General features: G+C 43.6%; 1 protein-coding gene across 2 annotated transcripts in view; it reads right to left on the bottom strand.

Moving 5' to 3' along the window:
* Window positions 1–27196, bottom strand: part of LOC309355851 (uncharacterized protein) — a 68426-nt gene that overhangs the window by 33625 nt on the left and 7605 nt on the right. Inside the window, exon 1 of one of the 2 annotated variants that reach the window (XM_081887055.1) lies at window positions 19963–20094. The exons of the other annotated variant lie outside the window; for it this stretch is intronic. Within the exon in view, the coding sequence (XP_081743181.1) occupies window positions 19963–20068 (106 nt within the window). The 5' untranslated portion in view covers window positions 20069–20094. Of the gene's footprint in view, window positions 1–19962; window positions 20095–27196 lie in introns of those variants that run through there. 2 annotated transcript variants of the gene reach the window in all.

A 27196-nucleotide genomic window follows, 5' to 3' on the forward strand; every position in this document is an offset into this window, starting at 1 on the left:
GTAAAACATCAAGCATTAAAAACTTCCTGAAACAGGGCTGCCTTCAGATGTCTTCTAAAAGTTGTGTATTTCTTTATCTCCTTGACGTGTGAAGGGAAGGTGTTCCACGCGGAGGGCGCCACTACTAAAAAGGTCCTCTGCCTGGTTCCCTGTAACTTCGCTTCTCGTGGTACAAACACAGTGTATCTCTGTCACTGTCCTATTGGAAATCTTTTGGAAATCTAACCACCTTTCTCTTGGTTTTAGCTCTCCGTTTAAGAGCTTGCTTTGCATTTAACTGTTAAGCATTAGAGTTGCAATTATTATTTTATTTGATTTACATACTGCCCTTTATCCAAAGATCTCAACCATTGTGCAAAAGTCAGCTGCTGAAAATACATAATGTACCGTATTTTTCGCTCTATAACACGCACCTGACCATAACACGCACATCGTTTTTATAGGAGGAAAACAAGGGAAAAAACATTCTGAATGAAACAGTGGATGTATCATTTTTGTGCTTCATGCTGTGGCCACAGACATGTGATCTGATGGTGAATTTGGGGTGACCCAATGCAAAAATCCTGAGGATCCATGTGGATCCATGCTTTGTAACCACGTTTTTGCACCATTGCAGCCCCAGGCAACAGTGGGTGTGTGATTTGGGGGGGGGGCAGGCTGTAGCCATGGACATGCTATGTGCTCTAATGGTGCATTTGGGGTGACCCAATGCAAAGATCCTGAGGATCCATGTGGATCCATGCTTTGTAACCACGTTTTTGCACCATTGCAGCCCCAGGCAACAGTGGGTGCGTGATTTTTTGGGGGCAGGCTGTAGCCATGGACATGCTATGTGCTCTGATGATGAATTTGGGCTGACCCAATGCAAAGATCCTGAGGATCCATGTGGATCCATGCTTTGTAACCATGTTTTTGCACCATTGCAGCCCTGTTTTTGCATCAGATCATTGCTATGTGATCTGATGGTGAATTTGGGGTGACCCAATGCAAAGATCCTGAGGATCCATGTGGATCCGTGCTTTGTAACCACGTTTTAAGTGGGGAGGGAAGGAAAAATATAGAAGGGACAAGGAGCACGAGAGGGGTGTGCGGAGAAGCAGCTGGCTAAGAATGCAGGAGAGGGGTTTAAAGGGGGGGAGGAAGGAAGGCAAAAGTCCACCCACCCACTCAAGCCAGCCCTCTCTCTCTCTCTCTCTCTCTCTCATCTGCATGTTTTCCGCTGCCTGCCGAGTCCCCAGACGCAGCTGCAGCAGCAGCACCACCACCACCAGAGCAGGGACGCTCTGCTTTCCTCTCTACTTGCCTGGAGGGGAGGGGTTGCCTGGAGGGGAGGGGATTTCACTGCTCTTTGTTCCGTCTGAGCAAACAGCAACCGAAACAGAACAGGGTGGACAGTAAGACCCTGAGGCAGAATGCAGGAAAGCAGCAGCCTCCTCTCCTCCGTGACGGCGCAATATGATTTTTGCCTGATTTTTGCCATGCACTTGGGACAAATGGCTCCAGGGACCACACATTCGCTCTATAACACGCACAGACATTTCCCCTTAGTTTTTAGGAGAAAAAATCTGTGTGTTATAGAGGGGAAAATACGGTACCTTTTCTGGGATGTTTTTCGAGGCAGGCTCCTCACCTACTCATCAAATCATAGCTAATGATTTAGTAATCCTGGCCAATGCATTAATAGTGCATTAATAGTGTAGTAGAAGAAAACAAGGCAGAATCTTTAAAACTTTCTCCTAATTAGCTCTCTGCTGTTCTGCTGGGGCCTAAACACAATGATGTAGCATTTAGGGGCAAAGATGCAACCCAGTAACCCAGCACTGGAGGCTAAGATGGAGAAAATCTCCACAGCCACCATGTATTTCCCTCTTGTGGTCAGGTAGGTTGGAACAAAGGATAACCACACGCTGCAAAAGACCAACATGCTGAAAGTAATGAACTTGGCTTCATTAAAACTATCAGGTAACTTGCGGGCTAGGAATGCCACAGTGAAGCTGGAAATGGCCAAGAAGCCCATGAAACCCAAGACACAGTAAAACATGGCAACTGACCCTTCATTACATTGCACAATGATTTCTCCAGTTACCGAGTGCATGTCTAAATCAGGGAATGGCGGAGAGGTTGCCAACCACAAGGTACAAATACTTGCTTGAATGAGGGAACAGGAAAAAACAACAGAATGTCCCTGTCTTTTCCCCATCCACTTCCTCATGCTGGATCCTGGCTTTGTAGCCATGAAAGCTATCACTACAGTGATGGTTTTGGCCAATACACAAGAAACAGCCATTGAGAAGATGATGCCAAACACTGTTTGTCGGAGAAGACAGGTCACTTTTCCAGGTTTGCCAAGGAAAAGCAATGAAGAAAGGAAGCAGAGCAGGAGGGAGATGAGGAGGATATAGGTGAGGCCTCGGTTGTTGGCTTTTACAATGGGTGTATCCCTGTGCTTAATGAAAATTGTTAACACCAAGACTGCATGAATGGAAAGAAAAACAGCAGCAAAGGCTAAAGTGATTCCTAAAGGTTCTTTATAAGAAAGAAAGGTTATAACTTTAGGCACACATTCATCTTTGTCCTTACTTGGAAATTGCTCTTCTGGGCACATGAAACAGTCAGCCATATCTAAAAAAGAGTAAATTTATCATTTCAGCATTAATTACCTGTTACCTATGGATTGTTCTCCAGTCTACCTCTCATCATAGCTGTCAACGTTTCCCTTTTTTTAAGGGAAATTCGCTTATTCCAAATAGGATTCCTCGCAAGAAAAGGGGAAAGTTGACAGCTATGCCTCTCATACATCAGTTAAGAATGTAGAGATCTCTCTCTACCATTGGTAGATCTTTCCATAGGATTGCCCCCGATAGACTGGAAGAAGATTGGAGCAAGATTATCACCCAGCTTTCAGAGCTCTCCTGTTTTTAAAATATAGTTCTTGTCTCAAAAAGAGAATCGACATATATGAAACACTCAAGATTTAGGGATAAAAATTAAGGTACTTTTAAGGTGAGCTTATATAATTTCCCCCATTCAAAACAATGTACAGGCTTACTCCTTTTCCTTTTTGTCAGGGACTAAAACCAATCCAGTCACCTGTGGATCAGTACAGAAATAACTGGCCGCCTGTTTAGGAACTGAGTAGGAATATTTGGGGTGTTTCACTGAGGAATCACCTATTTTAGACTACTCCAAGCACCTCTTGTTTGCTAGCCTTTTGTTTCTTTGGCTTCATTTTTTGTCACAGATAGATGGCTGTGGGAGTGGGTGCAAGGCAGACTATGCCAAAATAATGAGCACCCCGAAGTACCAGCTTGGTAAAGGGATTCTTCCGTATTCACAATTCATCACTGACTGGCATCAAGGTGTTTACAGGAGTGCTCCTTAGGCTTCACCCTTTGAAACTCGGGGCAGCAGAGGAGGGGTGCAGTAATCGACTGAGCACACCTCTGAATGAGCTTGCAATGTAAAGCATGGATAGAGTCATATTCTGCTATGAAGCTTGGAACCAGGATGGTGTCACCCTTAGAAGATATTTGGATATACATTCCCTTCTCTCTTCTGCAAATGCTATGCTCACATTGATTTAGCTAATCACATGATAGTATGCACATTGGAGTAAGTTTTCACTTGTAAATAGCCATCTGACACAACTCTTTTAAATTACTCTGTGTGGATCAAAACATTGGGGTACTACATGACCTACCCTTCTTGTTGGAAATCTTCCCTTCTGGACATGGAGTACAATCATAGCAGCAGAATTTCTTCCCTTCTTTCCTTTTCTTCTCATTGCCAGGGTGGCAGTAGTCGTTACACAAAGAAATAGGCATCACCTATCCAGACATTAAAGGAGTTACAAAAGGGAAATGGAGATAGATAGAAAGATAGACAGACAGATACTTCTGATGTTGATCTTGGCATATGCGCCAGACCTTTTAAGGACCTAAAAGCATCCCTCTTGGGCAAGCAGGGGAACAGCTCTGGTAATACCCATAGTTTAGCCAGCAGATAACTCATAAAGACTGAGTCAAACGAGTATTTGAAGAGAGTGAGTCACCATTAGTTAAGATTCCACATCTACAAACACACAGAGAGAATCTTCAGAGAAGATGGCAAAGATGATGGGTCAGTGAAAAATCTAGACAGGTAATCAGTAATGGGGATCTATCTCTACGGGAATCATCATGCTGAATGGCCAGAGAATACTTTTCAGGTTGCTCAGTTAAAATGAAGCAGCTAGATTGAGCTCAGGATGAATAGGTAGTCAAAATATAGGAGTGCAGTCCAGTTTATCTTGGCTCCTAATTAAGTTCCTTTGATTTCAGTACAGCTTAATCCCAATTAAATGGTTAAAAGATTGCAACCAAAGCACCAACTCCCCAATGTAGCTACATTATTATGGTTGACTTTATTGCGTTCATAGAATAATTTTTAAAATGTTTACACACTCAGAAATAAGTGTGCCTGTATGTATGTCAAGAACCAGAAAGTATCTTAACACTTCTGATAGTTGCTGCATTGGATTTGAATCTATACATACTACTACCAATCACAGCTATATTAAAATTCTAGCTTTCATTCCCTGCTCTCCAACCTCTTGATACCAATCACTAAGGGAAACCAAAAGAAAAATAAACAAAGAAGAATTCAAAATGAACCAAGGAATCCCTCTATTCATAGAGATGTATTATCTCTATAGTTATCTCTGTGACCAGTCATTGTTGTTATGTCAGTCTTTGTCTAAAAACATTAAAGGTGGTATGAGCATTATCTTCCTCATGATTATACTGGCCAGAATACTGCCTGGACGAGTCAGCAAGGCAACCCTAGGCTATAATGCCATTGACTGCAGCTCCTTCAGCCCATGTCTTCATCCAGCCACGCCAGAATCCATACCTGGTTGAAACCGCTGTGCCAGACAATTATATCTTCATGAATTATGAATTCTTCACCTTTGGGAACATCTATGTCAATCCTACCAATTTTCACTCTCTGGAAAGAGTTATTTGGAAATATGATCGTGTTCATTATGTCAAAGCCGCCTCGCATTTCCCATTTGTCATTGAAGGAAATGGTTTCCCCAGCTGAGTTATTAAAGGAACTCCCATGAAGAAAGTGATGGAGCTAAGGTATAATAAAGAGGGATATCAATAAATCAGAGAATTCATCTTTTCTGACTACTACCATTTATGTCAGGTAGTGATTTCCACTGCTGTTTGATGACAGTTACCAAGCACTCAACATGGCTAATGGGGATTATGGGGATTCTTCCTGCATTGGATATCCAGTTGGAGGACCCAGGAGAGACTCTCTGGGAAGCAGGAAATGGAAAGGCAACCAACAGGAAGACCTTCCACCACCCTAGGCTGAAGAGTCTGCTGACTTCTCTCTTTTATGGCTGGGTCTGTGTGTGGATTTTTAGCACCACTGGGCTTGAGAGCTTGAGAGTAGCCCGGAAAGCTGAAGTGGGGTCACTGTGCAGGAGCAGAAGGATGCCCCATCAGAGCACAGTGCACTTCAACACCTTGCAGTCAGACTACTGGTTGGAGTGTTGAATCATCCTGAGCATTTCGGGAGGAATCCTTGCAACCTTGATGTCACCATTGCCCTGGGAAAAGCTGGGTGGGCTATGGAGGAGTGCCCATCACCACTGGGAGGGCTCAAGGACAGGAGGAAGGATGAGAAGTCCCCATCGCAAGAAACAGGCAAGCTTTCCAGAGGAGCCTCAACTGGAATGCTTCCCAGCCCTCTGATCCCTTTCAGCAGCCAGATCAGATTTTCAGGATCAAAGCTGTTGGTGGAACAAGGATTGTGATGCTCGAGAGTTTTATCTATCTGCTCTACTTTGAAATCCTGAATGACAAATCCTAAGTAGTGCAATAGGAAAATTCGGAAAGAGGGGGGGAAACTTCCAGTGGCAGAAAATTTTTAAATTTAGAACATGCAAAGACAGTAGCAGTGAGAACAGTAGCAGGACAGGAAATGATGCAGGAGACAATTCCCTTGAGGAATGTGACACAATAAAGCAGGACTGTCACGGCCTTTCTAATAGAGCTGTTTGACACTGAAACAGACTCCCACAGAAGGTGGTGGACTCTCCTTCCTGAAGGTTTTTAAGCAGAGGTTGGATGGCCTCTTTCATGGATGCTTCAGTTGAGATTTCTGCATTGCAGGGGGTTGGACTAGATGAGCCTTGGGGTTCCTCCCAACTCTATCAGCCTATGAAAGAAATATAAACCTATAAAATGCTCTCAACCAATAAGATGGCCAATTCCATTTCCTCAGTGATTCATACAGGAGAAAGCTGAATATAGTCTCAACTCCGAGGTTTCCACAACCTGAGGAATTCTTCCGGGTTTGCCGCATGCGCACCCCGAAGTTTACATAACCAGAGGGTTACATAAAAGGAGTTTTGACTGTACTTTTTATTGAAATGAAAGAATATTTTGTTGTAGGGACATTACCTGCCAGGGCTGAAGATCTTGAAGTTCAGCACTGAAACCCTTCTCATTAGTTCTCAGCTTGGATCGAGAAGAGCCCATAATATGCAAAGCATGAGCCACAGCGTAAACACCATTATAAACACTATAGCTGTGGCCAGTCATGAGCACTTCAAACTGTGGTGCAGGGAGGCTCTCCAGTCTCTCCTCTCCAGTACATGTTTGGTCAACATCCATTGCCACATTGGGGTTCGGAAGAACACAGTCAAAGGCTTGCTCCCAAAAGTCCTTCAGAAAACTGTCCTTCTGGGCCCCGTGAAGCTTTATGGTCCCAATAAATTCCCTAAACCCCGAAATCTCTTTGGAGTGAACTGTAAAGGAAATTGCACCTTGGAACATTTGAAGACCCCAGCTCCTTTGAATGCCAGTTAATATGAAATCTATCTGGGTTGTTGTAATCCACACCTTTCTCATTGAGGGAGTCTCCTTGTTTCCAGAGTCTCGTATAAACATAATAGCCCTAAGCCATGCAATAGTCAAAGATTCTCCATATATAATGAATGTAATCACTGTATAATCTGTGTAATGTGCATAAAAAATTGTGGCTATATCAATAAGTTTCTCCAAGTTATCCCAATGGCTTATGCGTGGGATTCTTTGGGTGAATGCTGAACAGATCCCATACTGAGAAAACAATGGATCCAGTGTCTGCAAGAAATGTTCTCCACTGTTATCATCATCTATAAGAATTCCAACCCATGTCCATTTGAAATACTGGAGTAACAGGATAAGCCCCATATACTGCTGGGTTTCATTTGGGACCAGACAATAAAAGGATGGCCCTTGAGTGAAAGGATTCCCCTGTGGGGCAAATGAGCCATATGTGAGCTGGAAAAATAATAATGTGCAGATATTGCAGGGCAAAGTTAGGAATGCCTTTATATTCCTGATTATACAACAATTATATATATAAACAGTTGTTAGGAGCCTAGAGCTAAATTTAGCACATCTGATTGAATGTCCCAAGTATATAAAGCATACAATTTCATCATCATAAAATCATAGAATTGTAGAGTTTGAAGAGACCCTCAAGGGTCATCTAGTCCAACGCTGCAATGCAGGAATCACAACTAAAGTATGCATAACATTTGTACCAAATGTTCATTAGGAAAATGTTGGGCAGGAGAGCAGAGAATTGATTGATTGCATCTCTATCTCCAATGAGATAATTTTTCTCCAAGCTGCTCAAGGTGGCGTCCCTGTGAGGTAGGTTAATAATAATAATAATAATAATAATAATAATAATAATAATAATAATAATTTATACCCCACCCATCTGGCTGGGTTTCCCCAGCCACTCTGGGCAGCTTCCAACAGAATATTAAAATGCAATAGTCTATTAAACATTAAAAGCTTCCCTAAACAGGGCTGCCTTCAGATGTCTTCTAAAATACTGATAGTTGTTTTTCTTTTTGACATCTGGTGGGAGGGCATTCCACAGGGCGGGTGCCACTACCAAGAAGGCCCTGTGCCTGGTTCCCTGTAACTTGGCTTCTCGCAGTGAGGGAACCGCCAGAAGGCCCTCAGCACGGAACCTCAGTGTCCGGGCAGAACAATGGGCGTGGAAACACTCCTTCATGTATACTAGCTGATGGGGCAGTGACTGACCCCCAAGGTCACCCAAAGCCAAGGTCAGGCTCATGCCCACCATCACCCGCACGGGGCTGGCTGCGGCCCTGCGAGACCAGGGGAATCCTTGGGCCGCGTCATACCCTGGGCCAGCCAATCGGCTGACCGCAGGGGCGGGGCTAGGGTCACTTAAGGACGGCGCGGCGCCCCTTTCCTTCCTCGTTCCAGCTGCGGTTTCCACCCACCCACCTCTAGGTTTTCCCTCAGACTTTGTTATGGACCTCGGTTGGTCGCTGCAAGGGGCCTGGTAGGAGTTTTTCCACTTGGCTATTCAAGGGTAGTCCGATAAAGGATTCCGGGGGGCGTTGCCTCGTCCGAAACCTATGGAGGCTAGGGCCTAAAGCACGCTCCTGAGCGGTGACCCCTTGGGCAGCGCCTAGGGATGTGCATCTCATGGGCTCCACCTGTTGCTGTTGGTGTTAACCCTTTCCGGTTCTATGCCGGATAGTCTGATAGGACCAATGCCAAAGCCAATACCACTCTTACCTGTAACCAATAAAGTTGTGGCCATTTTTCGCCCATTAACCTAAAATGCTGCTGTCCTGTGTCTTTATTTATTCCAACCGGGGGGGGGGGGAATCGCCACGGAATGAGATTTTTATGGCCAAGTACAGATTTGAACTTGGGTTTCCTAGGCCCTGTTAGTCTGACACCCCAAACTCTACACAGCACAGTCTCTCACACCATCCTGGGTACAATTTGGATTGTTTCACTGGGGTAACACTCTGTTTGAAATCTTGATTGTCCCATTACCCTTGCCCTCACCACACTGAGCCCCCACCTGTTCCAAGCTCCCCAACACTGCCCTCATCTCTGTTGTTGTTGTTTTATCGGTCGCTTCATTACCAACATAACTCTAATGACTTACATTTTACTGTATAAACAAAAACCAGCACCAAAAAACAAAAACAAAAAAGAAATCTAAAAGACAACCCTATTTTTAAAAGGCAGGCTTAAAACACCACACGCACTCAAGGAGGCCACAGTTAACTAAGAGCCAAAAAATAAATGTTAAGTAATAAGGGAAGAATAAATAAAATATCATGAAACTACAAAATCAAGTTCTGCATAAGAAAGAAGCACCTACATCACTCTCACACACAATCTCATGTGTACAGGGAGAATTCCTACCTGTGGAACCTTATAGGAACCTATAATATCTGCTATAAGATTAGAGGTATCAGAGCCAAGTCCGCCAATGATAGCCATGAGCTTTTTGTATCGGTCACACTGGTAGTTGGGAACAAATTTATCTGTTTTGAAGAGCACATCCAAAGTGGTACGATAAGTCATCCTTGCATCGTAGTAGCTATCATAGATATGGAATCCAATTGTGACATTGGGTAGGAACTTCGGATTCTCATTGATTTCGTTCACAGCAAATGCCAAAGCAAGGATGTGCTGGTAGAATTTTGTCACCATTCTGCATATAGAGGTAGAATTTGTTCATCCCTTTGTATAATGAGTATGTTTCCTGCTATCATATCACAATATTGGTAATTTCTAATAGATTCTATGGGGGGGGGGTTGGCCAAACCTACACACACACACACACACACACACACACAGACACACAAAAACCCACACTCTTAACATTCTGCCATTTACAGAAAAAATATATTTGCGATCTGAGCAGCTACAAAAGATGCAGAGCAAACGAAGCAATTTCTTACTCTGGAACATCAAGCTGGTTCTGAGAAGGATGTTCACTGAATGAAACTTCATGAGAATGGTAAACTAACTGAGAAGCAATTCCACCAATGAAGAGAGCTCCTGGCTGGAACCACTCATGTGGAACAGGGTGGGGATCATTTCTGGGACACTCCAGAGTATCTACTTTGTACCCCATGGGAAGCAACAAAGGTAGAGCTATCAGAAGCCACAACATCTAATCAGCAAAGCATCCCTCTAAATTGAGAATCTCCTTTGTACAGAAACAGAAACTACCAGACCTAACAGTCTACATAGGTTGGTGGCTAATTCTGCTAACACATCTCTTAAGAGAAATACATCAGCTATGTCTTTGACTGAGACACCAATGCATGCCTTAAGTGCTAGCAAAGTTAGTTGATGTAAGGTGGAATAAAAGGGGAAGAGTATGAAAGGAAAGTGACGGAGCCCTGCCCGCTTTTCACATACTCTCAGGTGTACATTGCTTGAGGGCATATTTATATTAATTTTCAGGTTTACTGGTTGATCATTTTCTAGTAACTTCTGGCAAGTCTTTGGAGCTTTGGGCAGTTGGAACAAATTATAGGGGCTTCCATGATCCTAGGAGGCCAATGATTAGCCCTTTACCATTTGAGTGCTGTTCCTCAACCCCACCCCCAAAGCAAATCTGTTAAGTCCTTTTTCGAGATCTGATAATGACTCTCCACTGTTCCTTGCAGCATTATAATAATAAGTAGCAGGTGGCTAAGAGAGCCCCATAGGAACTGCACTCCAGGAAGGAACAGAAATCAACACGTTCAATGGCGGCATTTTGCAACTACCCTTTTAATATTATATACGAAGGGCATAAGCTTTCTATCATACTATGGCAGAATAAGAAGAATACAGGACATTCCATTTGCTAATCTAAAAAGTGACAGGTGGTCGATGCCCCATTCACCAGAAATTTGCCCCCAGATGGAATAGATACAGTAGGATATGCTTCATCTAGTGTTGATTTGTATCCCACTGTTTCTCCAAAGAGCTGAAGTTAGCATACACACTACTACACCTCTCTATATTATCATTACAGAACCCCTGTGATGTACATTAAGCTGAGAGATATTGAGATTTTATTTATCTATAGATGAAGCATGGAAATCATTGAATTGGAGATAGGCTGAAGAGAAAGATGTAGTATAGACTGCAGAGCTTGCGATGCTGAGGAAGGAGTGTGCATCATTTTTCACTCTGGGATTTCTCCTCAGGCCTCTGGGTGAGCTTCATGGTGTCATTGATTAAGTCAGAGTAGGAAACTATCTTTTTTTTTTTACTACCACTAAATGTAATTAATAAATAAAAATTACATACATTGATATTTAGTTTGTTATTTGTTATTTACCATCTTATTTCCCCCCAAACATTGCATACAACAACACACATATGTGCAGACACCCACACACCCACACCCGCACAGAAAATGGTAATAATGAAAGTAAATATTTTTCCCCTTTTATCTTCCAAAATCTTTTCTTCAGCTTTGACTTCCTGTCAAGTCCCTTTGCATATGTTTTATCTTACATTTTAATGTACACAAAACAATAAACCTTTCTATATAATTTTTCTAATACATTCTAAAAACATAATAAATCCTTAATTGTTGTCCACCTGCTTTTAGTTCCTTTATCACTCGAATGCTAGCACAGAGTCAAAACTATTATTGTATTTTTGAACATATCTTCTATAACCATCCCATTTTTCTGCAAATTTTTGCTTTGAGTTTCCTCTGAGTTTCCTAGTCAGTTGAGCCGTCTCCATCAATTTCTGTAATTTGATTTGCCAATCTGTTATTTTTGGAGCCTTGTGATCTTTCCATCCCTTGGCCACTAGTATACGAGCCACTGCGGTTGCATACAAGAATACCTCTCTTAGATTTTTTGAGATCTCTTTATCTAAAATACTTAATATTAGTAAAAGTTATCCCCACCATCTTTTTTAATTCATCGTATATTTTCCCCAAAAAAATCTTAATCTTTTCACACATCCACCACATGTGGATCATGTCACTGTTATTTCCTCCACATCTCCAACAAGCATTTGCCAAATTTTTATACATTCTTGATAATCTGGAAGGAGTGAGGTACCACCTATGAGCCATTTTTATCATGTTCTCTCTTATATTATAGCAGGCTGTAAATTTCAAATTTACCTTCCATAAGTTTTCCCAATCTTTTAGCATAATTGGACGGCCCACATCTTGGGCCCAATTTATCATTGAAGCCTTAACCTCCTCATCCATTACTTCGTAGTCTAAAAGAAGTCTATACATTTTTGTGATTATTTTAGTTTTACTATTCAGTAATTCTCTTTCAAATCTTGAAGGCTCCTTTTCAAAACCTATCTGCTTATCCTGTCTGAACATTTCATTCACCTGGAAGTAATCTAGCCAAGTAGAAAAGTGATCTTTTATTTTCTTATAACTTATCAATGTTAGTTGACCCTCCTCTCCCTTAATGTTGTGTTATACGTTATCCAGTTCTCTTTGATGTTGTTGTTTTTTTTAGCAGTGATTGCTTCTAATGGAGAGTTCCATCTTGGGGTAGTTATAATTAGATCGTCAGCAAATGCCCTCATTCTGTAACTTCTATTTCCCAGCATAATCCCTTTTATTTCTTTTTCCTGCCTAATTCGTTTAGATAAAACTTCCAATGTTAATATGAAAATTAAGGGGGATAGTGGGCAACCTTGTCTGACCCCTTTACTGATTTCACACTCCTGTGATAAATTTCCATTTATTATGATTTTAGCTTTTTGTTTTGAATATATTGCTTCAATCCCTTTTATATACTGTATACCAAAATCCATATGGTGTAATAGACCTTTCATAAATTTCCAGGAGACCCTATCGAAAGCTTTTTCAGCATCTATGGCCATTAAGACTGTCTACTTTTCTATTCTTAAGTCTAAATAGTCTAATAAGTTTATAATGTTTCTAGTGTTGCTATAAATGTGCCTCCCGGGCAAAAAGCCAGCTTGGTCATTGTGTATAATCATCTGGAAGACTTTTTTTTAATCTTTTGGCTAAAATATTTGCATATAATTTATAATCGTTATTTAGGAGTGCAATAGGCCTATAGTTGTTAATAAGTAGATTGTCGGTTCCCTGTTTTGGAATTAGTGCAATAAGGCTGTCTTTCCATAAGTCCAGCATGGTTCCAGTTTTTAAGATGTTGTTCATGATACTTCTTAATGGGTCAGACAGTATGTCCTCAAATTTTTTATAATATATTGCCGGTAGGCCATCTGGCACTGGTGACTTTCCTATCTTTGCTTCCTTAATTGCTCTTTGAATTTCATACAATGTAATAGGGGCATTCAACAGTTCTTTTTGTTCTTTAGTAAGTTTCAGAAGACCGTTCTGTTCTAAATATTCTTTAACTTCTTCTGTTGTTTCATTTCCTTCCTTATAGAGTTCTCTAAGGAATTTAACAAATCGTTTCTCTGTTTCTTTAGGGTTGTTTATTATTTTGCCTTCACACTTAACTCTATTTATAAGCCTTTCTGCCTCTCTCTTCTTAATTGCCATGCTAATAACCTTCCTGGTTTATTAGCATGTTCAAAGGTATTTTGTTTCAATAATCTTAGTTTCCATTCCATTTTTGCATTTATTAGCATTAAATATTGAGATTGTAGGATCTTAATATTTCTTTTTAATTCTACACTATTTGGTTTTTTGTATAATTCCAGCTCGCTTTTTCTAATCTCCTCTAAGATTTCTTGTTGGGTTTTTTTCTTTTGTTTTCTTTGAATTACGTTTTGTTGAATAAAGAAACCTCTTAAGACAGCTTTACTAGCATCCCAGACTATCTTTAAATCGGTGCCGTTATTTAAATTCAGTTCAAAAAATTCCTTTAAGGTCTTTTTTGCTTTTTCTATTATTATTTCATCTCTCAATAAAGTTTCATTTAATCTCCATCTTATAGATTTCCTCTTTCCCCAAGTCAGCGTTACTTGTACTGCATTATGATCAGCTATTGTCTTTGGTTGAATTTCAGATTTACATATTTTGACTGTCAAATCTTTTGTTAACCGGATGGCATCAACTCTTCCTGAGAGTTATTAGGATAGGAAAAAAAGTGTATTCTTTCACTGTCGGATTTTGTATTCTCCATGCGTCCTCTAAACTTAACAAATCTACTAACTGAAAAAAGGTTTTGGGGAGTTTTATTTGCTGTTTTTTAGTAGTCTTTTTGGATCTGTCTAAATCAGGATTTACCACTCCATTTTGGTCTCCTAAAAATATAATTTTCTCTCCAATAAACTCCCCCAACTCTCGTTCCAACTTTTGATAAAATTCACATTTTTTTTCATTCGGCGCGTAAAAGCCGATAACGTTAATTCTTTCCCCCTGGACTATTATTTTTATCACAGCGACCCTTCCTTGTGAATCTTTATAGATCAATTTCGGCTCCAAATGCTTTTTTTGCGTATATTACAACTCCATTCTTCTTAGATTTATCTGAAGAAACAAAATCAAGTCCCAGTTTCTTATTGGGTTAAAATTCTTGTGTGTTGTTTTGTGATATGAGTCTCTTGCAAACATATCAAATCCAATTTCTGTTTGCTGAGTACAAAGTCCACCTTATTTCTTTTCTTTTTATCATTTAAACCATTAACATTCCAGGTAACAATCCTTAATTCCATTATTTACTACAAAGTGATTCAACCTCTTAACAAATTTTTTTAAAAAAATTAAAATAAAAAAATTCAGAAAAGTCACTTGTCCTTAATGCTTAAGATTCGTACTCCTCTGATTGTTTTTTAAGATCGTCCGCCCCTCCTCCCAGCTGTCTTTTACCTCCTAACTCCTAATACTCTCCCGAGTAACAAATCTTCTCCTTTTCCCTTTGTAAAAAAAGGAAATTCCCTCAGGGAATTCCCATCTGTGCACAATTGATTTTTTATTTAGTGCTTCCACCAACGGTTTATATTTTTCCCTTTTTCTTAAAAGCCTTGATGGAACAATTTTATGAATGATTATGTCTGTTTCCTGAATTTTAAGTTTTGTCTTACTGCTAATTTGTAGTATTTTATCTCTAATATCCACATTCACAGAAGTTACCAGACAGTCCCCTGGCCAATTATTAGCTCTTGCAATTCTTGATCTGATTCTAAAGGCTCTCTCGATTTTATTTCTCATTTCCTGCTCTTCTATTCCAATCCATTCGGCTAATTTTTTACTCTATCACTTCATCTGGTTCTTCTGGAATAGATCTAAATCTCAATGTTTTTTCACTTCTGTGCATTTCAATCATAGAGATTGCATCTAGGACTGCCTCATGGGTTTCTTTCATATCTGCCAGCTCTTTCTTAATTTTTTTTCTGTTTCCCCTTTCCCCCCCTCTGTTCTCCTTCTGTACTTTTCTTAGCCCTTCCTCCAAACTTATCATTTTCCCTTTTAATTCTTGTACAGTCTTTGTTATTTCCAAATTTTTAACCACCAGATCATTGATTTTAACCATCATTTCTAACACCATTTTTGCATTTTCCTCTATTTTTTGCCCCATTTTATCTAACTTTTGATCTGTTGATCTTATACTGTCGTTCATCTTTTCTTCATCTCTGAAATGTCTTTTCTCAGTCTCAGGAGTAGATCTCTCATTTCCGAATTAATTTCTGTGTCTTGATTTGAGTTTCTCCTGTTAGGATTTGCAGATAACACCGCTGCCACTGGATTCATAAATTTCTTATTCACATTTGACATAACCAATTGTTTTATAATCCGTTAGTACCTGTAGCTACTCCTTTTCCTGACAAATTGTGTTTTATAATACTTCTATATTACACCTCTAATGCACAATGTCTCATCAACGATAATAATAACATAATAATAATAATAACGTTTAACAGGGAAAAGGAGAGAGAGAAAAATAAAAATTAATTTTTACTCAGTTACCAGTTTTGTCCATTAGTTGTCAGAAATCCCCTTGTGCATTTCCCTACACATGTAACCAGCCTTTATATAACTCTTCTGTTACTTGCAAAGTAATTTCCTCTTGCCACCAATAGAGGGAAGCCCAGTAAACACCCCGCCCTGTCGGGAGGGCCTTTTTTACTTAACACAGTTCTTTAAAATCTTCTCTTGGATTCCCCAGGCTCTTCTCACCACAAAAACTTTTTTCCCCGCACCCCCTTCAACAGTCAAGAATAGTGTGAAGTAAATCAGCAAAACTGGTGCGACTTCTGCAAATTTTAACACAAGGAAGTCAGGCCTCCATACTACACAAAAACCGGAGCTTGAATGTCTATTGTCTTTCTCATTCATCTAGGTCAACTGATGCTGGGTAAACATGATCAACAGGCAGAAGACACTAGTCAGCAAAATGAATCGTTGTCACTCCACTCACCTTTCTTTTTATAGGAAATGCTCTGCAGGGGGAGGAGACACAAAAATCTGTGCTCAGGGAGAATCTAAACCCTGGTGAGGAAGGATAGGCTAAGAGACAGTGACAAGCCAAAAGCCCCCCCCCATTGAACTTTGTGGTTATGTGCTAAACACACTTTGCTTCTACAATAATCGAACTTCAACACAATTTTGCAGGGAGATCAATCCATTCCCCACTTCTTTCCAGAACCCGCCCACCACCTTAATCAAGTAATCACATCAAGAGAGTGAGTTTGCTCACTTTTATTCAGCCTTAGGCCAAACATGGATACATGAAAATTATTTAATCTGGGATAGGCTGAAGAGGTTGTGGTGCTGAGAATGGGGTGTGCATCATCTTCCACCCTGGGATTTCTCCTCAGGCCTCAGGGTGGGCTCCACGGTGCCTGCTGTGCGGGTAAACATACAGGAGTATGAAGTGCCGTTGTTCCAGTCAGAGTAGGGGACTACCACCTGGCTGAGGGCCAAGAGGGAATCCTTGATGTTGCCCTTCAAGACTCGGGGATTCACATGGTGACCTTCAAGGAGGGCATTCTTCACCCACTGGACAGAAACTTCACTTGCATTGAGCCCAATGACCATGCCGGTGAGGATTGTCTGTGCTCGCTGAAGGCTGCTTTCTTTATGGTTGGCGCGATAGAGGTTCTCACGGAGACCGTTCCCTTTGTCTTTTTAAGTTTTGGGGTCCAGAAAGTATGAGAGAAAGGGAGAGGCAACAGCTATTAAGTTTAGACATAATTGATGGACAACATTTATGACACCATTTAGTGCTGATTATTTTCTGCTGGATTCTCTGACAAACATTTTTAATCTGTAGATAGAGGGTGTAAATCCTTAATGAAAGCTTTAAGGATCAAAGGAGATTTAACTGAAGTTCTTGTGTGTGTGGACCTGAGTAGGAAGATCCGTGGCACATACATGGGGCTTCCTTGAGCTGGATGAGGACATGGTGGGATAGTGGAGATTCCAGGAATATTTACACAGATCCGTTCCCCAACATATATAAAGAAAGCGCCCAGCACAAAAAGCATCCCAGTCTTCCCAGAGAAGGTATTTGTGTATAGGCTGGGTTTGAAAACAAAGGATAGTTAAAAGCTTCCCATATCCAATGATACCATCTCTGCACAGTTGCTCCTGGAGCAGCTAACTAGGTACAGAGCTCCTTAAATGTGTGGACCTGGCCACCAGGGCAAGGATATAAAAATCTGCCTCCAATAAAAGGGAACCATCTGTTCATCTAGGTCACCCTATGCTGGGTAAACATTATAAACAGGCAGATGAAGGTTAGAAGGATCCTTGGCTGGAGGTGGGAATGGTTTTTAATGGAGGTGGAAATTATTGTGGGAGACACCTTGGCCCTTGCAGGGTACACGTTCTTTCCTTTCCTTCTCCCATTGTTACCTTCTGATAAAAAGATGCATTTAGTATTGTTCAAGAACGGTGAAAACCTTTCTGCAGAGATAAGAGGAGAATTGCTGTTCAGACCTCCACCGGACTGATTGCAGTTTCAAGTTGTGTCTTTAGTCAATACTAGCACTGATATCATGGCAACTGGTGGGGAAAGTCTTATCTCAACAGGCCGTAATGGAAAGCAGAAATAAATTTCTAAATTAAGAAGGAAGCAGTCTTGAAATGGTCAGTCCCTGAGAGGATCTTAAGCAATCTGGAAGCAATCATTCCACTCCCAAACCATGCTTTTCAAAAGAAAACTAAGTCCCAACTGTGTCGAGAGTTTTTACCTTCAGGTTCACTGACTTTTGTTTGGGACCCAGGGAAGGTAAATTCACAGACGTACGCGTTCGTCACTGCAACGACTACTTGTAGAAGGCTGAGGTATGCTGTGCTACCAGTGCGTGCACTTAGGGTGTCGGTGGTGTTACCTGATTGGCCATCTGCCTGCCACGTAATCATCATGCCTTCAGGGACAGAGCCAGAGGCAGAACACATCAATATTTCACCTAAGGGAACAAAATAAATAGATAGACAGACAGACAGAAAGACAGATGGAATTCCTGGTTTTATAATGACTTTATATTGCTGTTTTTATGGGGTTTTTTATATTGCTTTATAGTTTTTATGTTGCTTAGTGCACTGTTTAAGATTTAAGCAGCTTAGAAATGATTTAAAAATCAGCAAATGAATAAATGCCATAGGTTAAAACCTCTGCTTTTCATCTCAGTCCTTCCAGTCTTGCTTTTGTCTGCCGTTTGTTCTTCTCTACACCCCTGTGATTTTCCTTCTCTGTGACCCTCTTTCCCATGCATATTCTCTTTTCGTGGAATCATAGAATTCTAGAATTGGAAGGGACCCCAATTCTCATCTAGTCCAAGCCCTAGTAATGCTTACTTACTTACTTCATCAAAACCTTTCTAGGCATTACTAATATAGGGCATCATAAAACATCCTAAAACATTTAAAATATATACAAATAAACAGCCACGTAAAATATATAATGATGAGGAATTTCACTGGGATTTCTTCCTGTTAAATAGAGCCATTTAGCACTGCAAGGGATACTATTAACAGAACCTCAGCCCCCCTTGCAGTTAATTCTGGGTTAATGTCAGACAAATAGAATCGGATATTTTCATTGTGCCCAAAAAGGGGGGTAGCATGCGTTTGCGTAGCAGGTTGTAAAATGGACAGTAGAAAAGGATATGTTCTACTGTGTCTGACACATTCAAAGAACATCCACAATGTCTATCATTTCTGGGGATGTTTAAAAATCTGCCCTTGAAAAAAGCTGTAGGAAAAACATTCAGTCGGGCTAAGATAAAGGTCCTGAGTTGGATAGAAATTATTATTTTTGAAATATGTGACCCTGTTATCTCGGGAGAGCAAATTTTATTTACACCTGACTTGAAGTTGTTTCCCCCAATGTACCTTAATCTGGTTTGACTATTGCAATAAATATATTGCTCACTCAAATTATACAAGGGTTTGAAGATCTGATTTGAATACCAATAGATCTGATTTTCCTATGTAAGAGTTGGAACTTCTGGATTTATCAGAGTCCGTAAGTAGGTCAGAGAGTAGACTGAAATGTTGGCAACAAAATGGAAATGCAACCAGTATTTTATAGTGCTAGCCCACACTCAATATTCCATCGTGTGTATACCTAGTTCTGCACACCTTGTCTCATACATGATTGATCTTGGGAGCCCCAGGAGATGTCTCAAGATGGATGTGAGGGTGATCCGACTGAGACATCTGTCACCCCATTGATCGCCAGGGCTGATGTGGCTGACCTGGCTGGCTAGGCAGGCATCCCCCTGTTTCATGTGTGTCCCTCCCTAAGCTGCATGCTCGGTGGAAGAGGAAGACAATCCCAGATAGGAGTGTACCGGTTCTTCGGTCAAGGGTTGATGATAGCTGCGTTCCCTGTATAGATAGAACCTCCCTGATAGAACCTCCCCTGTAATGCAGGAATCTCAGCTAAATAATTTCAGCTACATAGTTTGTAAGAGCCCTGCCTTCTTTGCCTCAATCAGAAGAATGTCTCTTCTGTCCCCTAAACCTACAAAGGTCTCAGCACACAGAAACAGGCACTTACAAATCTTAATAAAATAGTATTTGTTTTGGAACCATGGGATTTGTCCCTTTGGAATGACTATCCCATTTACTGCTGGCAAATAAGCAGAAAAGTTGGTTATTGCTCTGTTTCTAAGGGTGGTTCCAGATGCCCAGATTTCAGGTACATGCATGAGATGGCTACAAAGAGGAAGGAAAGAGAAGCAAACTCACCTGGAGCAGCCTGGGAAGAAGTCAGTGGCAGGCTGGCCCCACAAAGGAGTCCCACAAATGGTAAGAAGATATTGGCCCACATTTTAGGATTCAGTGTGAATGGCATGTGGGCCACCAGGCCTGCTTATATAGCATCCTGGGAGACTTTGGTGAGATATGTTTCCCATCAGTAGCTCCTCCCAGACAATCCAAGAAGAGGCTATTCTGTGAGGTTCTCACAAAGTCCTTCCAGTGTAATTGGGATTTGTGGGAAATCCTAATAGCTGTGGGGAAGTTCGCCTATTGTTATTATTTAATTTGTATATCATCCTTCATTAGCAGATCACAGGCAGTTCAGAACATCAAAGTACAACATGACATCACAAAAGCCCTTTATTCATGTACAACATCCCTATATGTGGAACTGGCACTATTACCAGTGCTACGTAAGGTACGTTCTGGGCCATATCAGCACCATGCTTTAAGCAACTGATGTATTCAGCATGGCAGGGTTATTCCGAAGGATGTGCCTCCTTTCTTTATTTTTCACACCAGCTTCACAGCCGCAATACGTCCCCAAACTTTATCCCAACTCATTGATCATAATATCTGAAACTACATGAGGCTTTCCCAGAATCTACCTGCATTCTGCTTTCTGGTCCGGAAATATTGCTCCTCTCAATGACACATGTTCCCCAAGGAATAGAGGAGCCCCTGTCTTGTAACATTCACATTCATCAGTAGTGCTTGAAAAACTGCTTTAAAAATGAATCTGTAAGCCTCCACAGCAACTCTAACGCCTCTCTCTTTTATATCCAGGTTACAGTCCCTGCAAAGGTTTAAATGTCATGGTTTCTCCCCAGAGAATCATGGAGGCTTGCAGTTTGGCAGGAGTGCTGATTATTATCTGTTAGATTCTCTGACATTTCAAATCTCTACAGAAGACCGGGGGTGGGGCGGTAAATACTCAGTAACTTTAAGGAGTTAAAAGTGCCTTCAGCTGAAGTCACTGTGCGTGTGGCCCTGAGTAGGAAAATCTGTAGCCCGTTAGGCTTACTTGAGCTGGATGAGGACACAGTCAGATAGCGGAGGTTCTAGAAAAAATTATCGAGGGCAGAAGGTATTGCAGGCTTTTATGTCTCAGTGGCTGCCCTGGCAGGTGGGCTGCTAGTGCCCTTTCAGCAGCAAAGCATCCCCTCTCACCCAAGCAGGCCTCTTATCCTGCCAGCTCCCCAGGTGTCATGGGGAACTCTTGGATGGCTACCTGACCATCTGTGTTCTGGCTGCTTGGGGACGGCGACCAAGCATGAGGATCTGCAACAGCCACCCACTCAGAGTAAGGGGCAAGCGTCCATTTCCCAACATTATATGGAAGACACCCAGCATCCCAATCTTTCCAGAGAAGGTACAGTGGTGCCTCGCAAGACGAAATTAATCTGTTCCGCGAGTCTCTTCGTCTTGCGTTTTTTTCATCTTGCGAAGCACAGCTATTAGCGGCTTAGCGGCTATTAACGGCTTAGCGGCTTTAAGAAAAAGGAAACAAACTCGCAAGAACTCGCAAGACGTTTCGTCTTGCGAAGCAAGCCCATAGGCAAATTCGTCTAGCGAAGTGACGCAAAAAACGAAAAACCCTTTCATCTTGCGCGTTTTTCGTTTTGCGAGGCATTCGTCTTGCGGGGCACCACTGTATTGGCATGTTCAGGTTGCTGCACAGGCTGGGTTTGAAAGCCAAGGAGAGCTAAAAACATCCCCCTTGTGGGGATGTTTAGAAGACAGTGGTATCTCGGGTTACATACGCTTCAGGTTACAGACTCCGCTAACCCAGAAATATTACCTCAGGTTAAGAACTTTGCTTCAGTTTGAGAACAGAAATCGTACGGTTGTTGCCGCAGCGCAGCAGCAGCAGGAGGCCCCATTAGCTAAAGTGGTGCTAATAGTTTCAGGTTAAGTACGGACCTCCAGAACATATTAAGCACTTAACCCGAGGTACCGCTGTAATAGGCAAGGAAATATTTGTTAAGTAGTATCCTTCCTTCACTCACGCTACTGAGTAATGTAGCAGAGCAAATCCCCTCTATATTCACAGAAGCTAGTTGGTAGATGTTATGTACTGAGTTGAATAGGATCCAAAATGCAGCAGTCTGATTGGTCCGCAGGAGCCACCCAATCCAGCTCCAGGTGGAAGTGAATCTGCAACCTGATTGGCCTACAGGAGAATCCAGGAATTAGCCAAACATGTGGGCCCCATTGTGTAAAGAATGTGCCATATTTTTCCCTCTATAACACGCAGATTTTTTCTCCTAAAAAGGAAGGGGAAATGTCTGTGCATGTTATAGAGCGAATGTGTGGTCCCTGGAGCCGAAAAATCAGGCAAAAATCAAATCACGCTTCACGGAGAAGGGAAACCTGAAAAGAGGAAGTGGCTGCTTTCCTGCATTCTGCCTCAGGGTCTTACTGCCCACCCTCCTCTGTTTCGTTGCTGTGTTTGCTAAAACGGAACAAAGAGCAGGGAAAGCCCCTCCCCTCCAGGCAAGCAGAGGGGAAAGCATTCCTCTCTGTGCTCCGGTGCTGCTGGGGGAGAGGGAGAGAGAGGGGGGGAAGGGAGAGAGAGGGGGGGAGGGAGAGAGAGGGGGGAGGGAGGGAGGGAGGGAGGGAGGGAGGGAGGGAGAGAGAGAGAGAGAGAGAGAGAGAGATGGCTGGCTTGGGTGGGGGGAAACTTTTGCCTTTCTTTCCTCCCTCCCTTTAAATCCCTCTCCTGCATTCTTAGCCAGCTGCTTCTCTGCACACCCCTCTCATGTTCCTTCTTTGTTTTTCCTTCGCTCCCCACTTAAAATGTGGTTAAAAAGCATGGATCCACATGGATCCTCAGGATCTTTGCATTGGGTCACCCCAAATTCACCATCAGTTCACATGGCATGTCCATGGCTACAGCCTGCCCCCCAAAAATCACGCACCCACTGTTGCCTGGGGCTGCAATGGTGCAAAAATGTGGTTACAAAGCATGGATCCACGTGGATCCTCAGGATCTTTGCATTGGGTCACCCCAAATTCACCATCAGTTCACATGGCATGTCCATGGCTACAGCCTGCCCCCCCAAAATCACGCATCCACTGTTGCCTGGGGCTGCAATAGTGCAAAAACGTGGTTACAAAGCATGGATCCACAGGGATTCTCAGGGTTTTTGCATTGGGTCACCCCAAATTCACCATCAGATCACATGTCTGTGGCCACAGCATGAAGCACAAAAATGATACATCCACTGTTTCATTCAGAATGTTTTTTCCCTTGTTTTCCTCTAAAAACGATGTGCGTGTTATGGTCAGGTGCGAAAAATACGGTATATGAAGCATACGTTTGGGGGAAACTTCCATTCCTCGCTACTATGAGCTGAATAAAGAGCATGAAATCTACACACAACTCCGAGTATATTTCAGTAGATTTGTTTGAATCTCTACAAGATGACTAATCCAATCTGACTTGCCTACATGGTTATTCCTGGTGTCCGCTTTTCTCCCTCTTAAAATACAATAAAGACTCACAAGTCTGTCTTTAAAAGTATAACAATAAGTTTACTTATAAGTTGTTCACAGTACACATCCTAGAAGGCAGGCTTTAAGCTTCAGGTTGCAAACATAGAACGTGGCTTACATCCTTTGTGAGGATGGGCCCAAATGGTTGCGAGAATGAACTGAGAGTTAACTGAGACAAGATGACTGCGTGACTTGCCCTTTTATAGAACCATGCCCATCTGCTGAGTCACTTACAGGGGGAACAGGAAGTTAAACACCCACCTGACAGTGTCCACTCTAGGAAGCAAAGCATGTTGTAATTGATTGTATTGATGTATTACATCCCACACCATATCCCATAACCTCTGCACAGTTACCTAGGTAGCTCCTTAAATGTGTGGAATGGGCCACCAAGGCAAGGAAAGAAAAATCTGCCTCCAATAGAAGTGCACCACCTGTTCATCTAAGTCACTCTAGGCTGGGTAAACATTGCGTGACCAGGTGGCGACCTTCCCAGGGACAACCAGAAGGGAATAATGACTCATGACAACGTGTTATGGAAATGTGGCCACAACTTTATTAACCTTTCAAATATAGGAAGACCTTGGCTTAGGCACTGGGCGTGTATCCCTCCCAGCCCCCCAGCCAGGGGAACTAGGGCTCCTCAGTGTAAATGGGATATGGGGGGCCCCACAAGACCCATGTGGGCGCAGGCAGCCCACTCCATATCCCCTCATGCAGGGTAGGTCACTGACAATCTTCCAGTGTATGGCCAGTGACACCCTCCTGATGTCAAGCCCCCTTCCCAATCTCAATGTCAAGTTAGCGCCCAGGGAAGATGGGGAGCCAAGTGACTCTTCAAAGGGACGTGGGCTAAATTGCAGCTACCCCCGAGTAGCTAAATTGGGCTAAATTGCAGGTCCCCGAGATTTCCCTATGGGCTTTCGTCTTGCGATGCAAGACGAATTTCCTTATGGGCTTGCTTCGCAAGACGACAGCCCATAGGGAAATCTCCGGGACAGTGGGGAAGCGCAGCGTGTCTTCCCCGCTGTCCTAGGACCTCCTCCGAAGCCTGGCGGCGGGGCGGGGACACCTCCTCCCGCCGCCGGGCTTCGGAAGGATGCCCCGATGCCGGGCGGCGGGGCAGGAAATCCTCCCTCCGCCGCCCGGCATCGGAACGATGCCCCGATGCCGGGCGGCGAGGCGGGAACGCCTCCCCCCGCCGCCCGGCTTCGGGGCGGGAACGCCTCCCCCCGCCGCTCGGCTTCGGGGCATCGTCCCGATGCCGGGCGGCGGGGCGGGAACGCCTCCCCCCGACGCCCGGCTTCGGGGCATCGTCCCGATGCCGGGCGGCGGGGCGGGAACGCCTCCCCCCGACGCCCGGCTTCGGGGCATCGTCCCGATGCCGGGCGGCGGGGCGGGAAAGCCTCCCCCCGCCGCCCGGCTTCGGGGCATCGTCCCGATGCCGGGCGGCGGGGCGGGAACGCCTTCCCCCGCCGCCCGGCTTCAGGGCATCGTGCCGATGCCGGGCGGCGGGGCGAGAAAGCCTGGGCGCGCTGGCAACTCTCCGCAAGGAGCGCTCCCGCTGCTTGCGGAGAGGTCCGCGAAGCCTGTCCTGGACCTCTTCTGAAGGCAGGCGGGGGGCAAAAGTCTTTGTCCCCCCTGCCTGCCTTCCCAGGGGCTTTTAAATCGCCCCGGACAGCGGAGAAGTCCTCCGCTGTCCCGGGTGATTTTAAAATGCCGCCCGCCAGAAGAGGTCGGGGGAAGGCGGTTTCCATAGGAACGCATTAATTGATTTTCAATGCATTCCTATGGAAAACCGTGCATCGCAAGACGAAAAACTCGCAAGACGAAGAGACTTGCGGAACGAATTAATTTCGTCTTGCGAGGCACCACTGTACCAGCTGGAGGCTCATTAATTCTTATCAGAAACTTCTGTGCATGCCTTCAGACCTGACAAAAGCCAAACACAAAAAAATTATTGCTGTCTGTTCAATATATGATCTATAAACATTTTTAAAACCATGAGACCCTGCTCAAATAAATAATCAATTCCATCAATACAATATAAGTTGTAAATATTGAACATAGATTACGGCCAAGGGAACTGTGATGGGACGATGAGCTGCTTGTGCGTAAAATGCAAGTCCCTCAGAGTTTGATCAGGTTTTCAAACCTCTGCCTGTGACGGAGCCCCTCCAGCATGGCTGCGTCAATCACTAGTAGTATCCGAAAGTGGCTGCTTTCGGAAACGTTTCCAACATAAAAGCTCCTTAACGGAAACACGTCGTCTGGCCTCTCGGCGTGACAGTTTCCGTCGAGGTGTGGGTGTCCCTATAGGAGGTCCTGAGACCTCCCCACTGGTTTCGCTTGAAGCGTCTCTGAGCCATCCCTCCGACTCACTTTCCCTTGGAGTTCTTGCTCGCCCTCTACTGGTTCCCTCTTCCGCTGCTACTGCTCTCTCAACCTCAGGGAGCCTTTGCACCTGCGGCGCTTTAGATGTCAGTTCCCTGACATCCACCTCCCCTCCAGGGCCCCCTTCACCCCCTCCCGTCTCCTCTCCTACTGGCGGTGAGGAGGTAAAACCCCTGAAAGAACCTCCCTCATCTTCCGACGTCGCGAACACTTCCTTCCACTTGTTGCTGTTCCTACTCTCTAGGTACTCTTCGTCATCAGAGTCCACTCCATCTTCCAACTCCGACTCCGTGAACCCTTCCATTTCCTCTTCCTCATCGGTGGTGCCGAAATACTCCCTCCTAAACCTTGCTATAGGCTGAGGTTTCCTCGGGAACCTTTGGTGGAACGTTTCTGTTAAAACCTCGTCATTGACTTCCTCTGCACTTACCCAGGTGTTTTCTGACTCCGGTTCCCCTTCCCACGCCACCAAATACTCCACCTGATTACCCTTCCACCTGGAATCGAGGATTTCCGCTACATGGTTGCGGCGTTCCCTCTCTTCCAAGGCTGGTCCCCTGATGTGCTCCCCTTCACGTCCCCCCCTGTATGGTGACAGTAACGACCTGTGGAACACTGGGTGCAATTTCATGTGGTTGGGTAATCGGAGTTTGAAAGCTACCGGGTTGACCTGCTGAATCACCTCAAAGGGTCCCAATCTTCTGGGCCTCAGTTTCTTACAACCCCCTTTGAACGGCAACCCTTGGGTTGACAACCACACTTGATCCCCCACCCTTATGGTTTCACCTTCCCTTCTGTTCTTGTCTGCCTGCTTCTTATATTGTGCCTTGGCCCTTTCTAAGTTGAGCTGGAGCTGCTGATGGATGGCTTCCATCTCTTCTACAAAATGTTCAGCCGCTGGAACGCTCCATCTCTCCCCTCCTTCCCCTGGAAATGCCCTGGGGTGACACCCGTAATTAGCCAAAAAGGGACTCATCCCTGTGGACACATTCTCCGCATTATTGTAGGCAAATTCTGCCAACGCCAACTTTTCGACCCAATCGTTCTCTCTGTCATTGACATAACACCTAAGATATTGTTGAAGAATGCCATTTGCCCTTTCCGCCTGCCCGTTGGTTTCAGGGTGCCGGGCAGTTGAAAAATTAACTTCCACGTGTAGCAAGCTCATGAGCTTCCTCCAGAACCTGGAAGTAAATTGTTTGCCTCGATCTGAGATCACCCTCGAGGGAGCCCCGTGCAACCTAAAGATATGTTCCACAAACAACTTCGCCGTTTCTTCCGCTGTGACTGCATGTGAGCATGCTACAAAATGGCACATCTTAGTTAACAG

This window comes from Podarcis melisellensis, assembly GCF_964234715.1.
Source record: "Podarcis melisellensis genome assembly, chromosome: 13".
Lineage (NCBI taxonomy): Eukaryota > Metazoa > Chordata > Lepidosauria > Squamata > Lacertidae > Podarcis > Podarcis melisellensis.